At 25.8% G+C, this 23,930-nt stretch overlaps 1 protein-coding gene across 1 annotated transcript; it reads left to right on the top strand.

Moving 5' to 3' along the window:
- The first annotated feature begins 1,583 nt into the window (after nt 1–1,583).
- On the top strand, nt 1,584–23,447 carry LOC129958800 (zinc finger protein 726-like). Its single transcript, XM_056071490.1, has 6 exons — nt 1,584–1,803; nt 4,268–4,489; nt 9,933–10,064; nt 12,215–12,355; nt 17,986–18,260; nt 23,388–23,447. The coding sequence occupies exons 1-6, from the start codon at nt 1,584–1,586 to the stop codon at nt 23,445–23,447; spliced, it is 1,050 nt and encodes a 349-aa protein (XP_055927465.1).
- The last annotated feature ends 483 nt before the right edge of the window (nt 23,448–23,930 follow it).

The following is a 23,930-nucleotide window of genomic DNA, read 5'->3' as shown; positions in this document are numbered from 1 at the left end:
TTTCATTCTGCGTTGTCTTTCAACTGAAATGATTAGTATATTTAATTAAAGTTCTTCATAAAACCATGTACATGGAAATGTTCCTTAAAAATACTATTGCTTATGTTTTGAAATAAATGTTTCATTTACTTGCATGTAAAATAATATTTTCAACCTTCTTGATTTTAAATAATGCTCTTTGATGAAAAATGGCATTTATGAAAAAATATTTTATGTGCAAATGAAAAAAATATTTTTACATAAATTTGACAATAACTGAAATTTTCTTAAAATTCTCTTTCCTTATGCTAATTTTTCTGCATAACCTGGGTGTGTTTGTCTCACTTTGTTGTATTTTTTATATATATGTATATTTTAAGCTTGCCAGTGAATCTAATGAAAAAGTATCAATAAATTTTATGATGTTTTCTTTTTATGATTGTAAGTTTGATTCTTTTTGCTTTTTTTAAGACATTTCAGGCATACTTGTTCTGCATAATTTTCTATGGATTTATGTCTTAAAAAGTGTAAAATGTGATATAGATCAGTATACTCTCCATTTAAATATTCCTGTGCCAGCTGTCTACATCCTACTTATAATTGTTCAAATCTTAAAAGCAGTTTTGCTGCTCATTTGCCTGAATAATGTTCTCAATGTTAAACACTATGAAAATAGTTTTATGACAATTGCTGGCCTCATCATTGATTACAGATTAATACTGAAGAAAGGTTTTGAAGCACCTGATTTTAAATTTTTAGTATCTGCATTAGATGTTTGTATATCAGACTTGATGAATGTTCTGTGTAGAGGTGGGGGGGGGGCAGAAGAAAGAAAAAAATAGAAAGGAAATTGAGAATTTATTTGCAAAGGCTATTTGTTTGTACAAACTTAAACTATATTATAAACTAACAATACAATATCAATTAAAATGTAGTTTTTCATCTTTTTTAGTAAATAGAAGCCCTGTCTTGTTTTCTATATACTATTCAGAATTACTATTAGGGTAAAAATATGGTATAAAGCATTTATATTCAATAATTAAATGAATATATCCCCTTTAATAAATTCTTTTTAATATACTTATGTTTTCAATTGCCTTTGCTCTTAATACTGCTTTAATATTTCTTATATTGTAAGTGCTTCATTGCTCATAAGTGCTCTTAATTCTTAGTAAATGTGCGATCTTTTAAACTAAACTATGCACATTTGCAAAAATTTGAAAATTTTATGTGATAATATGATTTTAATGATTTGAAAATTATTTATTAGTTTTTGTAATAAATCCACGTCAAAAATGAAAATGCCTTTTTGCATTTTACATTCTTCAGCCCTGTGGTGATACTTGTATTTGGACTAGTTTATTTTTGATCATGCATTTTTTTTAAATTTAAAAACTGCTAATAAGAAAAACAATTGTATAAATATTATACCAAATAGTTCCTTAATAATGTATTGATAATTAAATTTTGGTTTTTAATTTTATATACTTTATTAAAATTTTTAACATGTTTTTAAAAATTGCTTTTTTTAATAAATGACCTTTCTTAATATTTATTAGATTGTTTACGATATGTATTTACATATAAATTTTTCATTTCTAGACATGACATGCAGAACATGTGGAAAATGGTTTACTTCAAAGCAGACTTTGGTGAAGCACAGAATGTGGCACCATAAATCAGAATATCCACCATTTAAATTCAACTGCAACAAATGCCCTTATGCTTCTAATGCTAAATCTAGTCTTGTGACTCATGAACTTGTTCATTCTGAAGATCGTGCTTTCAAATGCGAGTTCTGTGGAAACAGATTTAAAGCTCTTAGTAGTTTGAATAATCATATTATTATCCATACTGGGGAAAAGCCATATATATGAGAAAACTTATTTTTCTTTTTATCTATCTATTTAATGCATACTTGATAGTTGTAGTATTTACAGGTTTTTCTTAGAAAAACATGTATGTTATATAAAATAAAGATTATTATTCAATCTTGAATGTTATAAATAACATAGAATGTTATTTATGAGATGTATAGCTTTGTGCATGTTATTGTATTGCATATTTCATATAATGTAGTGTCTTTCTAAGTAGAAGTTTATCTTTGTTTTCTCCTGCTTAAGATATACATAATTTGTTTTGTTGTTTTAATTTATGATATATAAAAATTTTAGTAAATGCATTCATTACTACTTAAAAATCTTATTTTAATGAATAACTGTCTTAATACCATTGTGGTGAAAGCTTATAAGCCAGATAACAGCTACGAAACACAGGGCAATTGCCTTTTGTCTTGTGGTCTTGTTACTTGGCTGCGAATCACAAGTCCCAGGTTCTATCCTTGCTCATAACTATCTGCTACACCATAATTAAATTTAACCTTCATTTTTAATAATAATGTTAATAAAACTATAACAGTTTAAAAGTTGCAGAGCAAACCTTTTTTATTACGAAGTAAAATTTTGGTAGTGTAAAATTTTGACTTTTCTCTTAGGTGGAATACATAATAGGCAGTTCATTAATTTTTAAAAGGTTTATTTATTTATTTATTTTGTAATTGTGAGCAATCTTTTATAATGTATGAAAATTAAAAATCATTTATGCACAAACTTATCATTCTGTGTTCTGTTAATAATAAATTATTTAAAAACTTGTGGAACTTTTAACTTTTATGATCCTCTGTATAGTTTTCATTTATTTATTCCTGCATTATTCTGAAAATGTCTTTATAAAAAAGGCTTCCAATTTCATTTCAACTCCTTTTATTTAATCATCTTTGATATTATTTGTCACGGGGCTAAAGCCTTCTGATTCTTAGCCAAATTGGTTAATACTTTATATAGTAAGTATTTTGCAGGGGAAAATGAATTAAGTATTAATATTTTGCAATCTTTTTTAGTAAACGAACTTCTGTTCACTTTTATGAATATCTTTTCCCATTCCCATATACTATGGAAAATATATTATTGACATTAATGAGGCTAGCTCTTAATAAGCTATCATTTATAATTATAAAATTCTTTTTATTTTCAGTTTTCATTGTTTTATTTAGTCTTGTTATATTTCTTGAACTGAAATATAAATACCTAATTGAAATAATATTTATTAAATTATTATTATTTTTTTTTTTTGATTTTATCTGTGCTTAAAATATTTTGTAAATATTTTTTCAAAATTTCATTAGTTTATTTATTAATATTTCTTTTTTATTAAAGTTATTTCTATTTATCAATAGGTGCTGTTTGTAAGACATGTCATAAATGGTTCTCTTCCCGAGCTACATTAATGAAACATCGTATATGGCATCATAAATCTGAATTTCCAAAATTTAAGTTCAATTGCAATCTGTGCCCATATTCTACAAATGAAGGCACTAATTTCAAGAACCATACTGGTGTTCATTCTCCAGACAAACCCTATAAGTGTGATATATGTGGCAACAGATTTAAAGCCCTGAATAGCCTCAATAATCATGTCTTGATTCATAAAGGCGAAGATTATAATTTCTTTTTTTAACAATGCTGATTTTTTTTTAAAATTGAAATATTAAGAAAAATTCATTATATTTAAATTAATAAGTATCACTAGTTTTCTTTATGTAAAATGTTAAAAATTTTTTTTAAGAGACTGATTATGTTGCTTTAAGACTTATTCAGATTTTAAATTTCTTCCTAAATGTAAGAACTATACATGTTTAGATTGTGTGAGACATATGTATCTGTGTACTGTTTTTAAATAAATCTTTTTCTTGGTGTAATTTGTTTTATTAGGATTATAATTATCTCTAGCTTTAAAATGTAACATCTTTTGATAGCAAGAGAAAAATTTACATTTCTTGAAATGAAAATTCATTTACTCAGTTAACCTCTTCATTTTCATAAACCAGTTGATATTTTGTTGAATCAGTTTTTGCCTAATGGTACTTGTAATATGTTTTGTATACTTTGTGTTCTGCCCTCCAATTTTTAAAATTTATTTTGTATTCCCCCCCCCCTTTTTTTTTGTGCTTGATTTCGCTTATGTAAAACATTTTTCCAGTTTCACATTGTCCTAGTTTTTTAAAAATTCATATGCATCTACTTAATATTCTGTTTTTTTAATTGGTTGTCATAGATTTTTTCTTAAATTTATATATTAAATGTATTTAGTAATATGCCTTAATATGTAACAAAAATTCTATCGAACATTTGATTTTGATAAAAATTTAAATTAATGGATTATTTCTATACAATTTATATTTTTGTATATGACTTGTAATTTAATAATTTTCCCTTGATTCCACTTATAGGAAATTATTGTAAAACATGTGACAAATGGTTTCCATCTCATGCCCTTCTTTCTAAACACAAGTTGTGGCATCACAAATCAGAATGTCCTCGTTACAGATACAATTGCCGAATGTGTCCATATGCTTCAAATGTGAGTTCAAATTTGCAAGCTCACGAACAAGTTCATTTGCCCGGTCGTCCTTATGAATGTACTTACTGTGGGAACCGATTTAGAGCTTTGAGTAACTTGAATCAACATATAATGATTCACACTGGTGGAAATATTCATGCATTTGAATATTATATCACTAGATGAAAGTAACAAAAATTTTATATCATATTTTATGTTTAACTAAATTTAAGAAAATACTTAAAAAACAAAGTAAAATTTTCATTTTATTGATTTCTGATTGCTCGGACATTTGGTTTTCTCTTCATAAAAATTAGAAATTCATGTTATTTATAAATTAAATAATTTATGAAGTCCATAACACAGGTACCTGTATTAAGAACTGCAAAATTCTTTAAGTAATGCAAATTTTGCAGGAATGCTTTTTCTCCTTCCAGAGTCTGATAATTTTTATTTTCTTCAATATAATATCTATTTAAACTATTTCATTCATAAGTAATAAATATTACAAAAAAATTTTAAAAACAAAGCATTTAATTGTAAGTCACTTTTTAAGCAAGGAAAGTTTTAGGTATTTTGTGGCATTAGGTAGTGCACGTAAAATTCTCTGTTTAATAATTAGACTAGTTCAAATTTTTAAAAAAACATTTAATTACTCATTAAGTAATCAAGATATTAATAATTTGTTATAGTTGAATAATTTTTTTTTATTTGTTTGACTAATTTTTTTTTTTTTTTTGGTGACTTTGTTGAAAGTATGTATTTTTAATGATTCATAGCTGTATGGAATCTGCATTTGTACACAATATTTTTTTTAAGCAGATGTTTGGTATCTGGGAATGCTATGACTGCTAAGTCAACATTATGAAACAGAGGGAACCCGATCAAATTTACTTTACTTGACAGTATTTTGCTAATTTATTTTAATTTACAGAATTTATATTTTTTGTAAATTTATTTGGCAAATAGGCTAATAACATCTTTTTAATCAACTTACCTGCAACTTAATACTTACCTTTTTATGAACCCATCCATCTTAGACAGCTGTCTGGTTTGTGAATTGCCTCTGCTTTCGAAAGACTAGTTTTCTGTATCTTGCATATTAATGCATTTGAAATTAGCATTTGGAAGTTATTTTAATAAAATGGCAGATGTATTGCAGGACTTTTTCAATTTTTATAGATATTCCAAGTTAGCCACTTTATTGATTGTGAATCAGTTGGTTAATTGAAGGGGAAAAAAAGTAGAAAGGAAGGAAGAAACATCTAAATTGTAAATGAATTTGACAGTATGAAAAAAAAAATTGTGTAAATAATATTCTGAAATTGAATGTGGTACTTAATTTTAATGTGGATATATTGAAGTATGTAGCCCTTTTTAATTAATCAAATGATGAAAGCATTTATTGAATTGCCTTGGAAATTTTGAGGCTCCTAAAAGTTGACAATTTCCTTGTCAGTTGTCTTTCTTTTTTCCCTTCAATCTAAGTAAATAAAGAAACAATCTAATAAAATTAAATAGAAGAATATATATAATGAAGCAAAATTTTCCCTTTATTTTTGTTTATGCACATTTATGTTTTAACAGTAATAAATCAACATCCAAAATGCACTTAAATGGTACAGGTTCAGCTATGAAACTGTCAAGAAATGTGTTTTGCAGAGGTTTGCCATTTTGTTATGTGGAATTCCATTTTTACATATTATATTTTACTGTAACGTTATGTTTGGCTATAACTGCTTCATTACAAACTGAAAAATATGTTATTTTTAATGGCATATCATTTTCTGTCTTATTTTGTATGATTTCCTTTTGTAATTCTAGGTTTTTACAAAATCATACTGGGAGATTCTTTTTTACTAAATAATTTTATTATAATATATTTTCTATTTCACACAACTTAAAAGAATGTTGTATTTTGTAATTTTAATATTCTGATAAATATTGATTCCACATTTTTTTTATTCACTTTAGAGAGAAATATATGTAGATTATTAAAGAATAGCATAATTTTTAAACTTTCTCATATATAGGCTATTATTATGAAATTAAATGTAATTTAATTTGAATCACAATTTTTTTCATTATATATTTTGAAAATCATATATATTTTTAAAAAATCCTCTTAATTTCAAGACAAGGAAATGCTTTTGTAATAGTGTGTCCAATTAGGTATATAATAATTGCTAATACTGTTGAAAAGAAATTCCGAATCATATTTTAATTCTAATATCTTGATAACAACTTTAAAAACATTTACTTGACAGTGTTGCTGAACATTGTGACTTATTTTATCATATTACATTTTTTAACATTTGATCATGTGAATCATTTTTATATTCATAAATTATTGTACAGATATGCTCATAGGTATTTCAAAAAAGTTGTTGATAATTAATTTTTTCATAATTTCTTTCACTTTTTATTAAGAAATTGGTTTTACTCCCCCCCCCCCGCAACCTTGAGATAGACCAATCCTTAATTGTATCTTCTGTTTGAGTTGTATGTAATTTCAACTGATTTTTCAAATACAACATAATAAATTACTATTTATTAAAAGATTCTAGATATTCTGTTAACATTATCTGAGATCTGATTTTCACAGATTTACTAAAAAAAATTATTGCAGGGAATTTGATGTACATTGACAAGATGCTTATAGTGTGTGTGTATATATATATATAATTGTAGTAATTGTACATATAAATATTTGGTAACATTAAAAGTAAATTTTTAAGTTCTGGAATTCTGTGAGCATAACTTTATCATAAATAACATTTGTTATATCTGTTGTCATGTAACTGAGAATATATTCAATTAGCATAAATATAAAAATTGCAGATCTAAGCTTATTGATCCTTGCTACAATGTAAGAAAAATATAAATGAAGTGTGAAATTTACAAATCCTATAGCTAACTTTTGTTCATGTTTAACCTTATTTGTACACTGATAAATCAGTCAATTAAAGCATTAAGTCCTTCTCAGCTATTTACTGAAATAGAAGTTGGGATTTGCACATTTGATGAAGGCATTGATCAAAGATATAACTAAATTTTTAACTCCAGCCTGCATTTGAAATGTCACTGGAATTTTTTGTTTTAGATGATTTATTTATTGAAGTACTTCTAAAAGCTTGTATAGTCATTATTTATATTTCATCAATATATATTTCCATATAATTTCAAATTAAATTAATTTTATTGATATCATTTATAATTCTTAAATTATAGAATAAAAGGATAAGATTAGTCTTCAAACCATTTCTTTGTATAATATTGTCATTATATGGCAGTAAGAAATCACTGGGGGGGGGGACAGTCTTTGTAAACATGAGAAAACAACCAAACATAACCAGTTACTTTTTTTTAAAACTATAATTTAAAAATTCAGCAAATTTGAACCTTAAAAATATTAGTAATTAAGATAATTTAGAATAATCATTTTAAAAAATATAAACTGATATTTTTTATGAAAAAAATTATTAAGATTTTTTTAGATGCTTTTTATATAAGTTTTGTTTCTATTAAAAGAATTTGCAGTTTCTTATTACTGCATATTAAAATTACAACAAAACTGAAATAAGTCCCATTTGCAGAATGCTGTCAGTTTGTTTGAATAATACAATTAGTAATCTAGCAGATATTAAACCAAAAGAGTGTTGGATTAAGAAAAGCAATGAAAGTGGTGGTTATATCTAAAATAACTATTTTAATAGCAAAGTGTGTATTTATTGTTCAAAAAGTAATATTATAAGCTGTGATATTACATTGTTCAAAATTTGTGCAGCAGTCTATTGTTAACATTATACCAAACTGTCTGATTTCTGCAAACATTTATTTGTTCCCATTTGTCCTTTTAATAAAACCGGATTGCCAGAAAGGTGAGATTGATGAAACATTGAATTATAGAAAGACTAATTTATTTGATTTTGTAACAATCCTTTGTAAATTTTTAGGTTGATATATTTCTGAATGAGATATTGATTGTTTCTAAATTAATTTAATAAGGTGAAAAAGTAGTTTCTGATTGTTACATTAAAATAGCTTCTAAATCAACTTGTTTCAATAAATAGACAAATGGAAAGTTCTTTAAAATTTTATTCATTGTTGAAATATTAATCTAAATTTATTACTTTTTCTAGATTCTGTTGCTAATTACATGACAATGTATTTATTTGACAAATATTTTATGAACAAAAATGTTTGATTGCCAGGTTGTTTAAATTATTCAAATTCTATAGATTGACAAAATGATTTGATTATACCCATTGGCAGGTCAAAGAATTTTCACATTACAAATGTGAAAATGTTGTAAGCAGTGCTTGAAGAGGAATTTTTTCTTTAATATTAAGAGAGATAAATATAACTTATACTTACTTTTTTTTATACATATGTTGTATATTTGTAGAATGTGTTTCATTTAATTATATCCTTTTACTTCCATTAAAATAATTTTTTTATTCCATTTATTTATCTGTAATTGGAAGTATTCACTAAGGAGATGTATATTATAATGTAATTTAATGTGAAATAAATAGCTTTTTTGAATAGAGACATTGTTTTTTTCTGTTTTTTACTTTCTTGTATACATAGCATAGAGAAAATATAGTAATCATCAAAATATTCGAACTCCAGATTTTAAGAAATCTGTATGATTTAGACCTCTGTGAGTTAAAAAAACACATTTTTGTAATCTGTGACAAAGATAACACAAAAAGGCTTTGAACTAGACGGTTGAAAATTGGTATTCAGTTTTTAGACTAAATTTACAGATATCTATCAAGTTTTGAGTAAAATCTGTTCAGAGGAAGTCTGATTTCAAATGCATGATAACTGCAAAATGAAAGGTGCTTAATAAATAAAATTCGGTAGACAGATTTACCATCTATAGTGTAGATATTTATCAAATTTTGAGCCAAATTCAACCAGGGAATTGATAGTCTGTATTTTCAGAAACATGCAAATGCAATATTTCAAAAATGCCGTGACAAATACATCAAATTTGGTGTGTGATTTTGTGCCCATAATTGTAGTTCTTTGTCAAATTTTTGTTCCAACTGGTTAGAAAAAATGTGTCTAAACCAAATTCAATGTTTGGATACTATTAACACATGTCAAGGATTAATCACCAAGGTTGGCACAACAGATTCAGTAAAAGTGCTAAATTCATGCCAAAAGTTGTTTCATAACTATTGTACAGCAAGGCTTTTTCAGGCATGACTAATTTACTAGAGAGTATGAGAGAAAATTTTGCAGAGACCACTCCCACTGGTTTATTACACGGAAACGCTTATCAAAACATAGAATTTTATGTGCATATACATATTTTAATTACCTTTCATAGTTTCATTATTTTTGCATTTGTAGTAACTCTTGAATATGTTTTCTTTGTGAAGAGCTGCTTATTGATTTCATTTTGATGAATGATTTTTTAAATCATCATTTATGAAAGCAGCCATCTATAAAATACTTACTTCAAAAAGTTTTTTTAAATATATGTATAAATATTTCTCTTTTTTATTGTATGCTTAACTCTTTTTGTTTTCTTTTTTTAGGATATGTTTGCTCTGTTTGTTCTAAATGGTATTCAACTCTCAATGCTCATAAAATATTTCATCATAAATCAGAATTTCCGCCTTTTAAATTTTGCTATACCAAATGTCCTTATGCTACCAACAAATGTAGTAGTATGAAAAGTCATGTTATTGTACATTTGCCTCAACAGCCTTTTATATGCAAACAATGTGGAAATGGTTTCAAAGCACTGTCTAGCCTTAATCGTCATATTCTTATTCATACTGGATAAACATTTTTCACTGAAGAAAATTAATTTTAAAACGGATTATTTCTTTCTAATCTTCTTAAACTATGGATTCCAATTTGAGTAAGGTGTGAGAAAATCCTGACTATATTTATAATTGTCTCATTTCTGAATATTAATAAATAAAAATAATCCAGAAAACCATCTTCTTTAAAAACTCTTTATTAAAATTTTCTAAATAAATATATGGGGCTGTAAAATCTGTATTTTTTGTACAAAAAGAAATATTATAAGTTGTAAGCTGCATCGCTCAAAATTTGTGCATCAGTCTATTATATACGTTCCACCAAAGTATCTGATATCTGCAGACATTGATTTGTTTCCCCTTTTAATAAAGTCAGTTTGCCAGAAAGGCGAGATTGATAAAACATTAAATTTTAGAGAGACTACTTTTTTTTATTTTATAATAATCCTTGCTAAATTTTTAAGTTGATATATTTCTGAATGAGATATTGATTGTTTCTAAATCAATTTATTAATGTGAAAAAGTACTTTCAGATGGTTAAATTGAAATAGCTTCTAAATCAATTTGTTTCAATGAATAGATAAATGGAAAGTTCTTTAAAATTTCATTCATTGTCGAAATATGAAAGATAAATAATCTAGATTTATTACATTTTCTAATTTTTGTTGCTAATTATGTAACATTATATTTATTTCTTTAATAAATATTTTACAAACAAAAATGTTTGATTGCCAGTTTGTTTAAATGATTAAAATTCTATAGATCGACAAAATGAATATACCCAGTAGAAGGTCAAAGTATTTTCACATTACAAATATGAAAATGTTGTAAGAAGTGCTTGAAGAGAAATTATTTCTTTAATATTAAAAGAGATAAATATAACTTATTCTTATTTTTTTATACATGTATATTTGTAGAATGTTTTTCATTTAATTATATCTTATTACTTCCATTAAAATAATTTTTAATATCAAAATTATGTATATTATAATGTAATTTAATGTGAAATAAATAGCTGTCTGGAATAGACAGCTATTTATTTACTCGGTTTTTAACAGGCATTATTTTTCTCTGTTTTTTTACTTTCTAGTATACATAGCATAGAGAAAATATAGTAATCGTTAAAAAATTCGAACTCCAGATTTTAACAAATCTATGTTTTAGACTTCTGTGAGTTCAAAAAGCACATTTTTGTAATCTGTGGCAGTGATAACTTGAAAACGCTTTGAACTAGACTCTTGAAACGTTGGTATACAGTCTTAGATCAAATTTACAGATTTCTATCAAATTTGGAGCAAAATCTGTTCAGAGGAAGTCTGGCTTTCAAATGCACGATAACGGCAAAATGTAAGGTGCTTGATAAATAAAATTTGGTAGACAGATTTACCAACTATAGTTTAGATATTTATCAAATTTTGAGCCAAATTCAAACAAGGAATTGATAGTCTGTATTTTCAGAAATATGTAAATGCGATATTTCAAAAATGCAATGGCTTAAATACATCAAATTTGGTGTGTCATTTTGTGACCATAATTGTACCTAAAACAAATTAAATGTTTTGATAATATTAACACATGTTAAGAATTAATCACCAAGGTTGGCACAACAGATTCAGTAAAAATGCTAAATTCATGCCAAAAGTTGTTTCATAACTATTGTACAGCAAGGCTTTTTCAGGCATAACAAATTTATTAGAGAGTATGCAAGAAAGTTTTGGTGACAAAACTGGTTTATAACATGGAAACACTTATCAATACATAAAATATGCATATACATATGCATACATATTTTATTACCTTATATATATATATATTTTTTAATTACCTTTCATAGTTTCATTATTTTTATATTTGTAGTAACTGTTGAATATGTTTTCTTTGTGAAGAGCTGCTTATTGATTTCATTTTGATGAATGATTTTGTACTCATTATCATTTATGAAAGCAGCCATTTATAAAATTCTTACTTCAAAAAATTTTAATATATATATATGTATATATATTTCACTTTTTTTTATTGTATGCTTAACTCTTTTTGTTTTCTTTTTTTAGGATATGTTTGCTCTGTTTGTTCTAAATGGTTTTCAACTCATTCAACTCTCAATACTCATAAAATATGGCATCATAAATCAGAATTTCCACCTTTTAAATTTTGCTGTACCAAATGTCCTTATGCTACCAACAAATGTAGTAGTATGAAAAGTCACGTTGCTGTACATTTGCCTGGACGGCCTTTTATATGCAAACAATGTGGAAATGGTTTCAAAGCACTGTCTAGCTTTAATCACCATATTCTTATTCATACTGGAGAGACATATAATTCTTTAGGCATTAATTAATGCTTGATTTACTTAAATGCATATTTATAGCTGAAGAATTCATTTGGGGATGTAGAATTAGAGCAGAGAATATTCTTTCTTGAATATGAGATTTAAAATGGACATACTTTCAGAAGCACTCAATGTAAATTTCATTATATATATATATATATATATATATATATATATATATATATATATATATATATATATATATATACAATAGGGTTCTTTTTGATAGGATAAAAACACTTATGGGTATATAATATGATACTTGCATTCTTTTGCATATTTTTAAGTACAATAAATGTTTACTGATTTTTCATGTCTGAAAATAAGTTTTTTTCTTCTTCTTCTTTTTTTTTAAATGCAAGTTTGAAAATCTCTGTTGATGGTTGAATTATTCTGTACGGTTTGTATTGAAATAAATGCTATAAATTTGATTTAATAAATCTCTAAAATATAGTGTAAAAATATCTTATCTATGTGTACATCTGTTTTGTAGTTGGAATTTTTTAAAAAGCCTTTTTTTAATTAATTGGTAGAATATTCCTGATCATTTCATTAAAGGATATGCTCCATATGAATTATATCTTTTGTTATATCTCATTCATGCTGGAAAAATCTTTTTAAAAAAATAACTACTTTCTACTCTTCTGTGTTTATTGCTTAATTTTTATTATTATTTAATATGCCTCATAGAATGTGTATTGTTTTTAAGAATTTTTTTCTCCTTTGGTTAATATTTTATAGTGATCAAAAAATGTCAAACTTTTGAGATTTTTTTAATCAAAATAGCAAAAGATCACATCATCCTGATTTTTAAAACTTTTGTTTTTGCTTAATTCTGTATTACATATGATAGTTGATTGAGATAAATAAAAAACTTTTTTTCCATGAATTGCATTTAGGCTTTGAGAAACTTCAAATAAGAATAGAATATTCCTGTTTTTTATTTATTTGTAATGAAGCATATTTTATTCAGACAATTTTTACAATTGTTTAATTTTTATGAATTTTACTAATCGGTTTCTCTTGTCTAGCAACATATGCTTTTTGTATTTTGTTGTAATAGATTAACTGAAATCACAATATTATTTCCCAGAGATGGATTGTATAAAATAAGACTTTATTTGTTGTAGAATATAAGTTGCAGCCTTCATTAATTTTTTTATTTCTTTATCACTTATGGTTATAAAAAAATTCCATTACTTCAAGCTTTTTATTTTAAATTAATTCTCTTTAACAGCTTTAAAAATAACAAAAATAATTTTGTTTAAATCTCAATATATTTAATCTAAAAATATATTTACATGATTTTTATCCAAAAAAAATATTTTCATGTAGTTATTATAATCGATTAGTGAATATAATCATTAATTTTTTTTTTTTTTCGAAAATTGTATTATTTTTTTAGGTATGGCATTTGCTTGTTTTAGTCAGAAGTTAAACTTATTTAGTTTCAAATATATTCAAGTAAGATCACTTAAAAATTTATTTACTTATTTTTAAAAATTTTCTTACCTTTTTTTATTATTATTGAAGAAAAATTAAAAATTTCGTCTGTTTTTTTATTTTAGATTGAGGATGCTGTGATTTAAAAATTGATTTGTTTAAAGGAAAATGATACTAAACATTTTTATGTGCAGTGTTACTACCTTAGTAATTTTAATTTAAATGCTTAGTTAAAATTAAGACTTCAATGAATGTGTATTATTCTACTAAATATGTGTGTATATGTATGTGGGTGACAGAGAAAGAATGTGGGATTTTATATTATCTCAGAAAATGAGCTAAAAGTTGCAGATTGCTTGTAAATGTTTGTGTTCTGTATGATTATTTCTTTGATTGTATTTTTTTAATTAGAAATACTGTAAAGTTATCATTAATTGATTAAAAAAAAACACTGTTTTCAATCCTTCTTGAAAAGCATACTATTGCCAATGCCATTAACTTTTTGTATTTTGTGCATTTTTTCAAATGTGTTGAATACAATTATTTTAGGGATTTAATAACAAGCGAAACTGTTATTTTTGGTGCTACTTGATTTATTGGTGATTTAGTGATATTTACATTATTTACTAATACTGATTCCCTTCCTGTATAGGAATAAATATATTGTATTAATAATACTTTGTTAAATATTATTAATGCTATATCAGTTTTTAATTTTAACAATTATTTTACCACACAATTTTTAATTTTCAGTTTTTTTACTGCTTATTTCTGACATTTCAAGGGTATTAAATATTAATGATGTTATAAAGATTTATTATTTGTTTTAAATTATGCATTTAATGTTGGCTTTCCATTCACAGATATCATCTGTAAACCCTGTGGAAAATGTTTTACTTCAAAACATACTTTGATGAAGCACAAGATGTGGCATCATAAATCAGAATTACCACCATTTAAATATAACTGCAACAAATGTGCATATGCTTCTAATGTTAAATCGAGCCTCATGAAGCATGAACTAGTGCATTCCAAAGATCGTCCTTATAAATGCAAATGCTGTGGGAATGGTTTTAAAGTTCTTAATAGTTTGAATCATCATGTTATAATTCATACTGGAGAAGTTTCTCTTATTTCACTGTCCAAAAATATTTATCCTTTTAATAACCTTTCTATGCAATAGTTTTTGCATGATTATGTTTTCAATTTTTTTTTTTTGGGGGGGGGGGAGGGGGTGTTATAATATCTAATATGATTTATGAAAAAGCATTTGTTTCTTGTTCATTTCCTTTCATATTTTATCTATGCATTTTTCAATGTTCTGCTTAGTGGATTATATTCTATTTTCAATGTTCTGCTTTGTGGATTATATTCTATTTTCTATTTCATGCAGTAGAGTTTATAAATTTGCTTTGTTTTTTAAAACTCTTTTTATATGATCATAAATATTTCCAAAATTTTGAATCTAATTATTTCATTAATTAATTCTGTTTATAATTATTCTTCGTTAGGTTATAATAGATTGATTTAGCAACTCTATAGTAAACTATATTTAGAAATAAATGAAAAATTAACTGCTAAGCTCCTCCCGTATTTAACTGTTAAGAACTTAAATGCTGGAAAGACCCATTTAAATTATTAATCAATTTTTCTGATATGATAGATTTTTTTTAATGTATCTAAAGATTGACCTATCCTTTGTTAAAATTTTTCTTAACTTTTCACTTTATGGGTATTAGTAAGTTGTTTTTGATAGTTTTGAATAACTGTCAGATTTGTAGGATGAAATCATTATTTGTTTTATCTTTATTAACTAAATACTGTGCAGGATACTAATATATGGTGTTCAAACTTATATTGCTCTGGAACTTATTGCTATTACACTGTTTCTCGTGCTGTATGAATGAAATAAGAAAATGTAAACTTCATACTTTAGAAGGGTTTATTATTCTGTTTTTGATTTATAATTGTGGTGACAGAATTAGAACTAAATATCTTTGCAATAATAATAATATGTTCTTTTTTCTTTCTTTTTTAGTTATGTATATCTTTGGAATTTACATTTGAAAAAAACCTAGTTCTTGCAATTAAAAGTTTTTTTTTTTTTTTTTTTCATTTACAAATATATACATTTTTGTTTTTGATTTGAATGTGGATTTTAAGTGCAATAAAATAAAATTATATAATACATTAAATATTTGTGTAATCAATTCTTTCCCTATGTGTTAAATAATGTGAATATGTATTGTAAGTATCATTGCATCATTATTCTTTTAAGGAATTTCTAATGTATACACAAATGGCAATAATATACTTTATCATTACAAATGCAAATTATCAAGTCCTGTTTCACATTTAGGACACATTTGATTCATGTATTAATCATCATAATTTTTTTTTCAACTCATGTGTACTAATATATATTTCCTAAGAACTAATCATTTGTGCCAATTTTTATTTTTGTTTTATTTATTACAGTGATTTTCTTTATAAGTATTAAGCCATAAGATATTCCAGCTTGATTTACAATTACAAAGCACTTCTTGCAGTACAATGAATCTAAATTTCTAAAGTTTAACGTTAATTTCAACTTGTGTCCATAATCTGTAAATGAAGTAATAATTTTTTGGCACATATTAATGTGCATTTTTTTAAGCATCATGATGATTTTTTTATATAGAAATTAGGCTGTTAAAAATGTATTAATTATTTATATAGAGATATTCTCTAAGTATTAGATAATTATATAGATATATTTTTTGTTATTAGGTAGTTATTTGAGTATTGTCATGAATTTAAATATGGCTTTGTATACATTTATATATATATATATATATATATATATATATATATATATATATATATATATATATATATATATATATATATATATATATATGGATTTTTCTTTATTGATTCTTTTTTTTTATCAATTAAATTACCTATGCAACAAACTATTGTGACTTGTGTATAATATATCTGCAACTTTGAAAATTGTAATTTGATATTTTTTCTATCCCTAAACTGAAATCTGTTATGACCTCAGCTATTAAGATTCCTGTCTACAAAGGTTTTGGAATATATACTGTTTAACATCTGGCACCATGAAGTTTAAGATGTTTGTTATATTAATTTTTTTCTTAAGGGCAGTGGAGCTGCTATATAAGAATAATTTTTTTCTTCTATTTTCTTTCTATTTACTGCTGTTCCATCTTGGGATTTTCTACAGTTCTAATCCATCTTTCTATTGATGACCTGGCTGATAGTTTTATTTTCCTGTACTGCATAGTATCCATGTATTATGGGTTTATTGATTTGGTATGTTGGAAAAAAAAAATATTCTTCTAATGAACACTTCAGCGAACAGTATCTCCTTGTTTCTCAGTCAAAATTTGTTTTGAAAATATCTTTACCCTTCTGATTTTGAATATTTTTCTGTTGATAATCTAAAGGTTACAAGTATTTCTATTGAACTGAATTTCAGATTCCACTCTGGCAAATGTCCTTAGGCTTAGAATAAACAAAGAAACATTTTTTCATCCATTGAATTTACAGACTTTTCAAATTGTCCAAAATTAGAATTAATTGCATTTGTTTTCCACTTTATTTTTTCATGTATGTGGATATTTATAGTATTTATTTGAAAATTTTATTTATAAAATATTAATGATTTATATAAATGTTTTATTTGTGATTTTTCCTTTTTTTATGATGATTGATATGCATTTTTTGGTACTTGTCTATTAACCACATGCCAGCAATTGACTACCAAAGATATCGTGTTTATTTGCAACCAGCGTTTAATTTACCAAAGATTTGTTTATTGTGACTAGCATTTAATTTCTAATATTGTCATGTTTAGTGCGAACAGTATTTAATTGCCAAAGTTGTAATATTAGTGCTCACCAGTGACATGTGGTTAAACATAGCTTTTTAACCAGTGGCATGCAGTTAATATGCTAGTACACATTTTTTAAGGAAATTTTCTTAATGATTAAATGTATTGATTGTCTTTAAGCATTTATTTAAACCTTTATTTCCCATTTGCAGATGTCATTTGTGGTACTTGTGGAAAATGGTTTACTACAAATTGTACTTTGCTGAAACATAGATTGTGGCATCATAAATCAGAATTACAGCCTTTCAGATTCAACTGTGACAAATGTCCTTATGCTTCTAATGTTAAATCTAGCATGACTACTCATGCTCAAGTTCATTCTGCAAATCGTGCTTTCAGATGTCAGTTTTGTAAAAATGGCTTTACAACTCTTAGAAGCTTGAGTAATCATGTAGTAATTCATACTGGTGAAAAACCTGTTATTACGGTTAGAAAAATTGCTTTCCCAATTAAAAATTGATTTTCTTTCTGATTCTTTAATATCTTTTCTGTTAGAATTTTCTGATGAAATTATTGTATTTCACAAATAAAAAAGAATAATATCCTGCATCTCAAAAAGAAAATTTTATAGATTTGTATCAACATGTAGCTTTGTTCAAGTTCCATATTTTAATATGATAATTTGTGTAATAATCTATTTATGCATTTAGATTGTGGTTTTAAATGACAATATTGTTACGTATTTTCCAAAGTCACCACCGGATTCTTTTGATAGTGATCAATATGTAACTTTGTTCAAGTTCCATATGTTAATATGATAATTTGTGTAATAATCTATTTATGCACAAGCTCATTCTTTAGATTGTGGTTTCAAATGAAAATATTGTTACGTATTTTCCAAAGTCACCACCGGATTTTTTTGGTAGTGGGTGTATTGTGTGAGAACACAATCATCAAGCCTCAGTTGAAAACAACGACGTTTATTTACAAAAAGACACTAATACAAGGAGACGAGTACACAGACAAATATTTACATTAGAGACGAACACAGGACAGCACATTACAGACGACATTAGCCCACAAGTAGTAATCGTCCACAGCACACGAAGCGACCAGACAGAATCCAGCAGGAGAGGGGATCCTTGGAGTTTCGCTCTACGGTCTCTTCAACGGTTGAACTTCTCACTGTCTCTTCTCGCTTTAGCTTCGACTCACTATTTCTCACAACTGGCTACTACACAAAAGATACGGCGCTGCTTCCACAGTAGACAACAGAATTTGGCACACAGCAGTTCAGCATTCGTTATTTGTCGGCGACTCCGACTACAGTTCACGATGCTGACCCATGACGACTCACACAGTTTGAGAATGCTTTTATAGTTCCCGGGAGGCGGGGCAAGCAGCTTCTAGACCAATCAGACATATCTCGGTCCCTAATGGGCGGATCGTCAAAATTCCTGGAAGTTTCGGGAATTATTCATTTTGTCGCCTAGCTTGGCATCCGATAGCATCCAATACAGATAGATGACTGTAAAACGGTCTTTCTTATAATGACACTATTAGTGCTGGGAAGCAAACTTACAGGTTTGTAATGATATTGATATTGTAAAAATGGATTTACAACTAATGAAGTTGGAACTATTGCATAATCATCGTGTAGTAATTTTACTGTTTGAAATCCAGTTATTACTATATGAAAAATTATTTTCCAACTAAGAATTTATTTTCTCTTTGAGTTTTTACAATTTATTTTTTAATTTTTTCTGTTGGAATTATATAATGAGATTATTGGGTTTCATATTAATAGGGATATATTTATAATATCCCTAAAGAAGGAACTTCCTTATAAAAGAAAAATTTATAGATTTCTATCAATATGTAGCTGTGTTCATATTGTGTTGCTTATGTAATAATGTTGTAATAGTTTTTAAAATAAATCTTAACATTTAATTATTAAAAGTATAGTACTTACTTTTATTGTTTTTATAATACTTATAATTATTTTCATGTCATTCAGTTTCATAATTTAGAAACCTGGCAGAGATTTACTGATTAATAGTTATCTTTATACTGTGAATGCAATAATCTCTTTCTAATCTTATTTATAAAAGTTCCAAATATTTTTTTCTCTGCATGCCCAGAAAAATCATTTTTTCAAAAAAAATTTATGCTACAATAATTTTTTAGCATGTTTTCATTGCCATATGTTTCATTTAAATTCACTGACATATAGCTAACTATGTATTTGTTTGTAACCATTGTTCTTTTATAGTTTTTAGTAATATTTTATTGTTATTCACAAATTATTTTCCTGTAATGAATAAATGAGAATTGGAAATAGAACAAATGACAGTTGGAGATGTTATTTATTGCAATAAGAAATGTTATTCAACAATTATATTTGGTTAAGAAGAAAAAAGAAAAAACTTTATTGTTGCAATGAAAGTAAAAGTGAAATATTTTATTAAAATAATTCATGACTCTTTTGCCATTTTATTCTACACATTCTACAATCTTATAAATTATATCTAATTAAGATATATTTTATCCTGTCCTGTTTTTTTTTTTACTAACATATTTGGCGTTTTCTTTTAGTTCCTTTAATCAGTTTGTTGTTACTGAATTAATTCTGGCATAATTATTGTAAATGTTGCATTAAATTAAGATTTAAGTTTCCTTTTTTTTATGCATAGAAAAGTATAGTTATTTTTATTATTATTGAATTATATAACATTTTTTCGGTTGAAGCTGTAGGCAGGTTTGAAGACATAGATGAGGCGTTGTATTTTTAATTTCGTTTTATTCTCTCTTTCATATCCATTTCGGGAAAGCAATTTATTTACAAGCAGACGCAGTGCGCCACAAAAGCAGAAGTAAGAAAGATGCACGAAACAAATGATGACTAGTCTTATATAACATAGGATTTCCGGCCATGTGCAGATGAAAAATACATATTTTGACCTCTGATAAGGGCAAAAGTATCACTTTCATTTGATACGTAGTACTGATGGTGCATTATTTTTACAAAGGGATTAATTGAACCAAAGGTGGAATTGGATCACGTAATAAGAGAATATTTTAGAATGAAGTTACAATGGGATAAATTAAGATAAAGTTTTTGAAATTAATTTGGATTAAATTAAGAGTTTAAAATATCATTACATATATATGTGTGGTTGTGTGTGTGTAGTTTATAGCTCTGTGAAAATTGTTCTCTATTTATTGACAAAGTATAGTGATAAGTGTTTGTAGTCATGTCATAAATGATTTTCCATTCCATATGACATTGCACATTTGATTTATTGAGATTCAGTTCCAATGCATGTTTTTTCCCACTGACTTGTATCAAACTTTATACTCTTTGCATTAGCTGGAACAACATAGAGAGGATCATTATGGTATCTATAAAAATATTTTTTTTTGTCTTTGGGCTATTATATATATTATCTCAATGAGCATTATGATTTTGAAATATGTATAATCATTTTAAACTCTTGGATAGTTTTAGTAACACATTTAAATTTATAATTCTAATTTCCATCGGAATTAATTTTTTTTAGAAAACTGAAATTATATAAGGAATTTTTGAATTTGATGGGCTGGTATTATTTTATTTTTATGGTTATGGTTCATTTCAAATTATAAACTGATTTTCTATGATTTTGATTTGTTTTATGTCTATATTTACATTTTGTTTTACTTTCCGAATATAAAAGCTAATCCCATTTAAAATCTACAAATGTATTTTCTGCAAACATGTTTTCTTGCTGTAAGTGCTGTTTGAGATTGCACTAGGATGAGTGAATTTACAGTTTCTGAAAATTAAACATAAAAAATATATTTGTATAAAACAGTTATAAAATCTGCTAATATATTGTTTAATGTAAGGTAATGATTGATATATCTTCATTTAAATGTATTTAATGTTTGCTATTTCATTTATAGTAAAAAAAAGCAGCAGTAGAGTTCATTCATTTTTAGTGATTTCATTTTTTGTCTATAAGGTCATTAATAAATAAATGCTATATATTGGAATTTCTAAATTACAATGTAATTTTTTGCACACTCTTTTCTGTCAAATTCCAGAATATTTGTAAACATTCACGAATGAAAATAAATTTTATGTCATTATATATGTTGATTCCTCCTCTCACGTTTCCATAGGCATATATTTTTTGAAGGCAAATAAAGAAATTTAAGTATTTTATATTTTTGTAATATAAATTAAGTAACTGATATAATTTAACTTAATTATGGCAGATTCTTAATAAATATATTCAATCACTACTCTAAATATATAACATAATTTTAATTTCCTCTAAAAAAATTTAATAATATTAAATGTATTATTTTGCATCAAATTTGTAGTTTCTGTTTGATTTTTTGTGAATGTTAATCATTTTCTGCTTCATTCCATTTTAGGAAATGTTTGTAAAATATGTAACTAATTGTTTACTTCTCTTTATCTTCTATCTCTACACATGATATGGCATCATAAAGCAGAAGGTTCTCGTTACAAATATAATTGTCAAAAGTGTCCTTATGTTACAAATACACGCTGCAATTTGCTGACTCATCAAAAAGTTCATTTATTGGATCGCTCCTGTATATGTATTCATTGTGGAAATCGGTTTAATACTTTGGGTAGTTTAAATCATCATTTAATGATTCACTCTGGTGAAAATCTGCAAACATGTGAATTCTTATAATTAAATAAAAATAATGAAAAATATTTTTATACAATTCTTCAGTTAGATTAATAAAATAACATTAAAACTTTTATTTATATAAATGTATATAGAAAAGTAAAGTTTTGCTTTTCATTTTTGTAAATAAATATTTAAAGTGAAAACAGAATTCGAAACTTAGCAAATAACACATTAATTGTTCTTCAAAGGATGAAATCAGTCTTCCCTTTTCCATATGTTTTAAACAATCTTCTTCTTTATTCCGATTTAACTTTGATTTTCATTATATTTGCTACGTCTCTTGTTATATGTCTATTTCTCTTTTGCTTATATACTCGTGTGTGTGAATGTGTGTTGCTAACTGTTCATTTTGTGGAAAAGAGGGAGTTTAATTACTTTTCTTAGTAATATTGCTTATCAATTTTTTTGCAATAATTAGAAGTAAATAAATTGACTACAAAATCAATTTAATAGTTTGCTATGTTTCTAAAAGGAAATTTTTTGCATTAGTAGATTACTTAGATCTGTTAAAATCAGAATAGATTTAATTCTTTTTCTCTTTTCTTTCCCTAGGATATATTTGCTCTGTTTGTTCTAAATGGTTTTCAACCGATTCAACTCTTAAAACTCATAAAGTTTGGCATCATAAATCAGAATTTCCACCCTTTAAATATTGTTGTACCAGCTGCCCATATGCTACCAACAAGTGTTCCAATCTCAAAAATCACATAATTGTTCATTTACCTGGTCGACCTTATTCATGTAAACAGTGTGGGAACAGTTTCAAAACACTGTCCAGCCTAAATCACCATATACTGATTCATACTGGAGAGAGATACTTTTCTTGAAAATTTGTAACCTATAAATTTTGATTTCTTCTGGATTATTTGTTTAATATGGATATATGTTTAATTTAATCTTTTTAGTGGCTTCAAGAACAAGCTGTGGATGTTAGGAAAGAATCAGTGGTTGCAAAAGTTCTTTAAAAAACAGATTTAATTAAATGCAGCAACTAACTGGAAGGAAGTCTATTTTTCAGCAACTAAATCAAGGGAGTCAGTTATATCAAAGATCTTCATAATATTGTTAGCCGAGTGATAGATAGTATAGATAAAATTATTAGATTTATATAAAAAAGGTTTAGAAGTGAATATAAGAACATTAAATTCATTTTTATTCTAAGAAAGGTTCTGGATTAAGTATTGAATTAAATTCAACTTTATGCTTGAATATTATAGATTTCAAGAGAACATTTGATAGCATTGATGAAGACTGTATGTGGAGTACTGAGCTTTAATAGATTTCCTAAAAAATTGGCCAATTATTAGAAATCTGTATCGTGGAAGTAGAGCATAATTTTTTGTAAATGACACTCCATCAAAAGTATTTGTTATAATTGTAATAGATTGGGTAATAAGATCGATATTAAAATATCAAAAAAACAAGAGTACTCTGTGATTTCAATTCCA

This window comes from Argiope bruennichi, chromosome 2 (genome assembly GCF_947563725.1).
Source record: "Argiope bruennichi chromosome 2, qqArgBrue1.1, whole genome shotgun sequence".
NCBI classification, from domain to species: Eukaryota; Metazoa; Arthropoda; class Arachnida; order Araneae; family Araneidae; genus Argiope; species Argiope bruennichi.
This window is presented reverse-complemented; position numbering and strand designations above follow the sequence as displayed.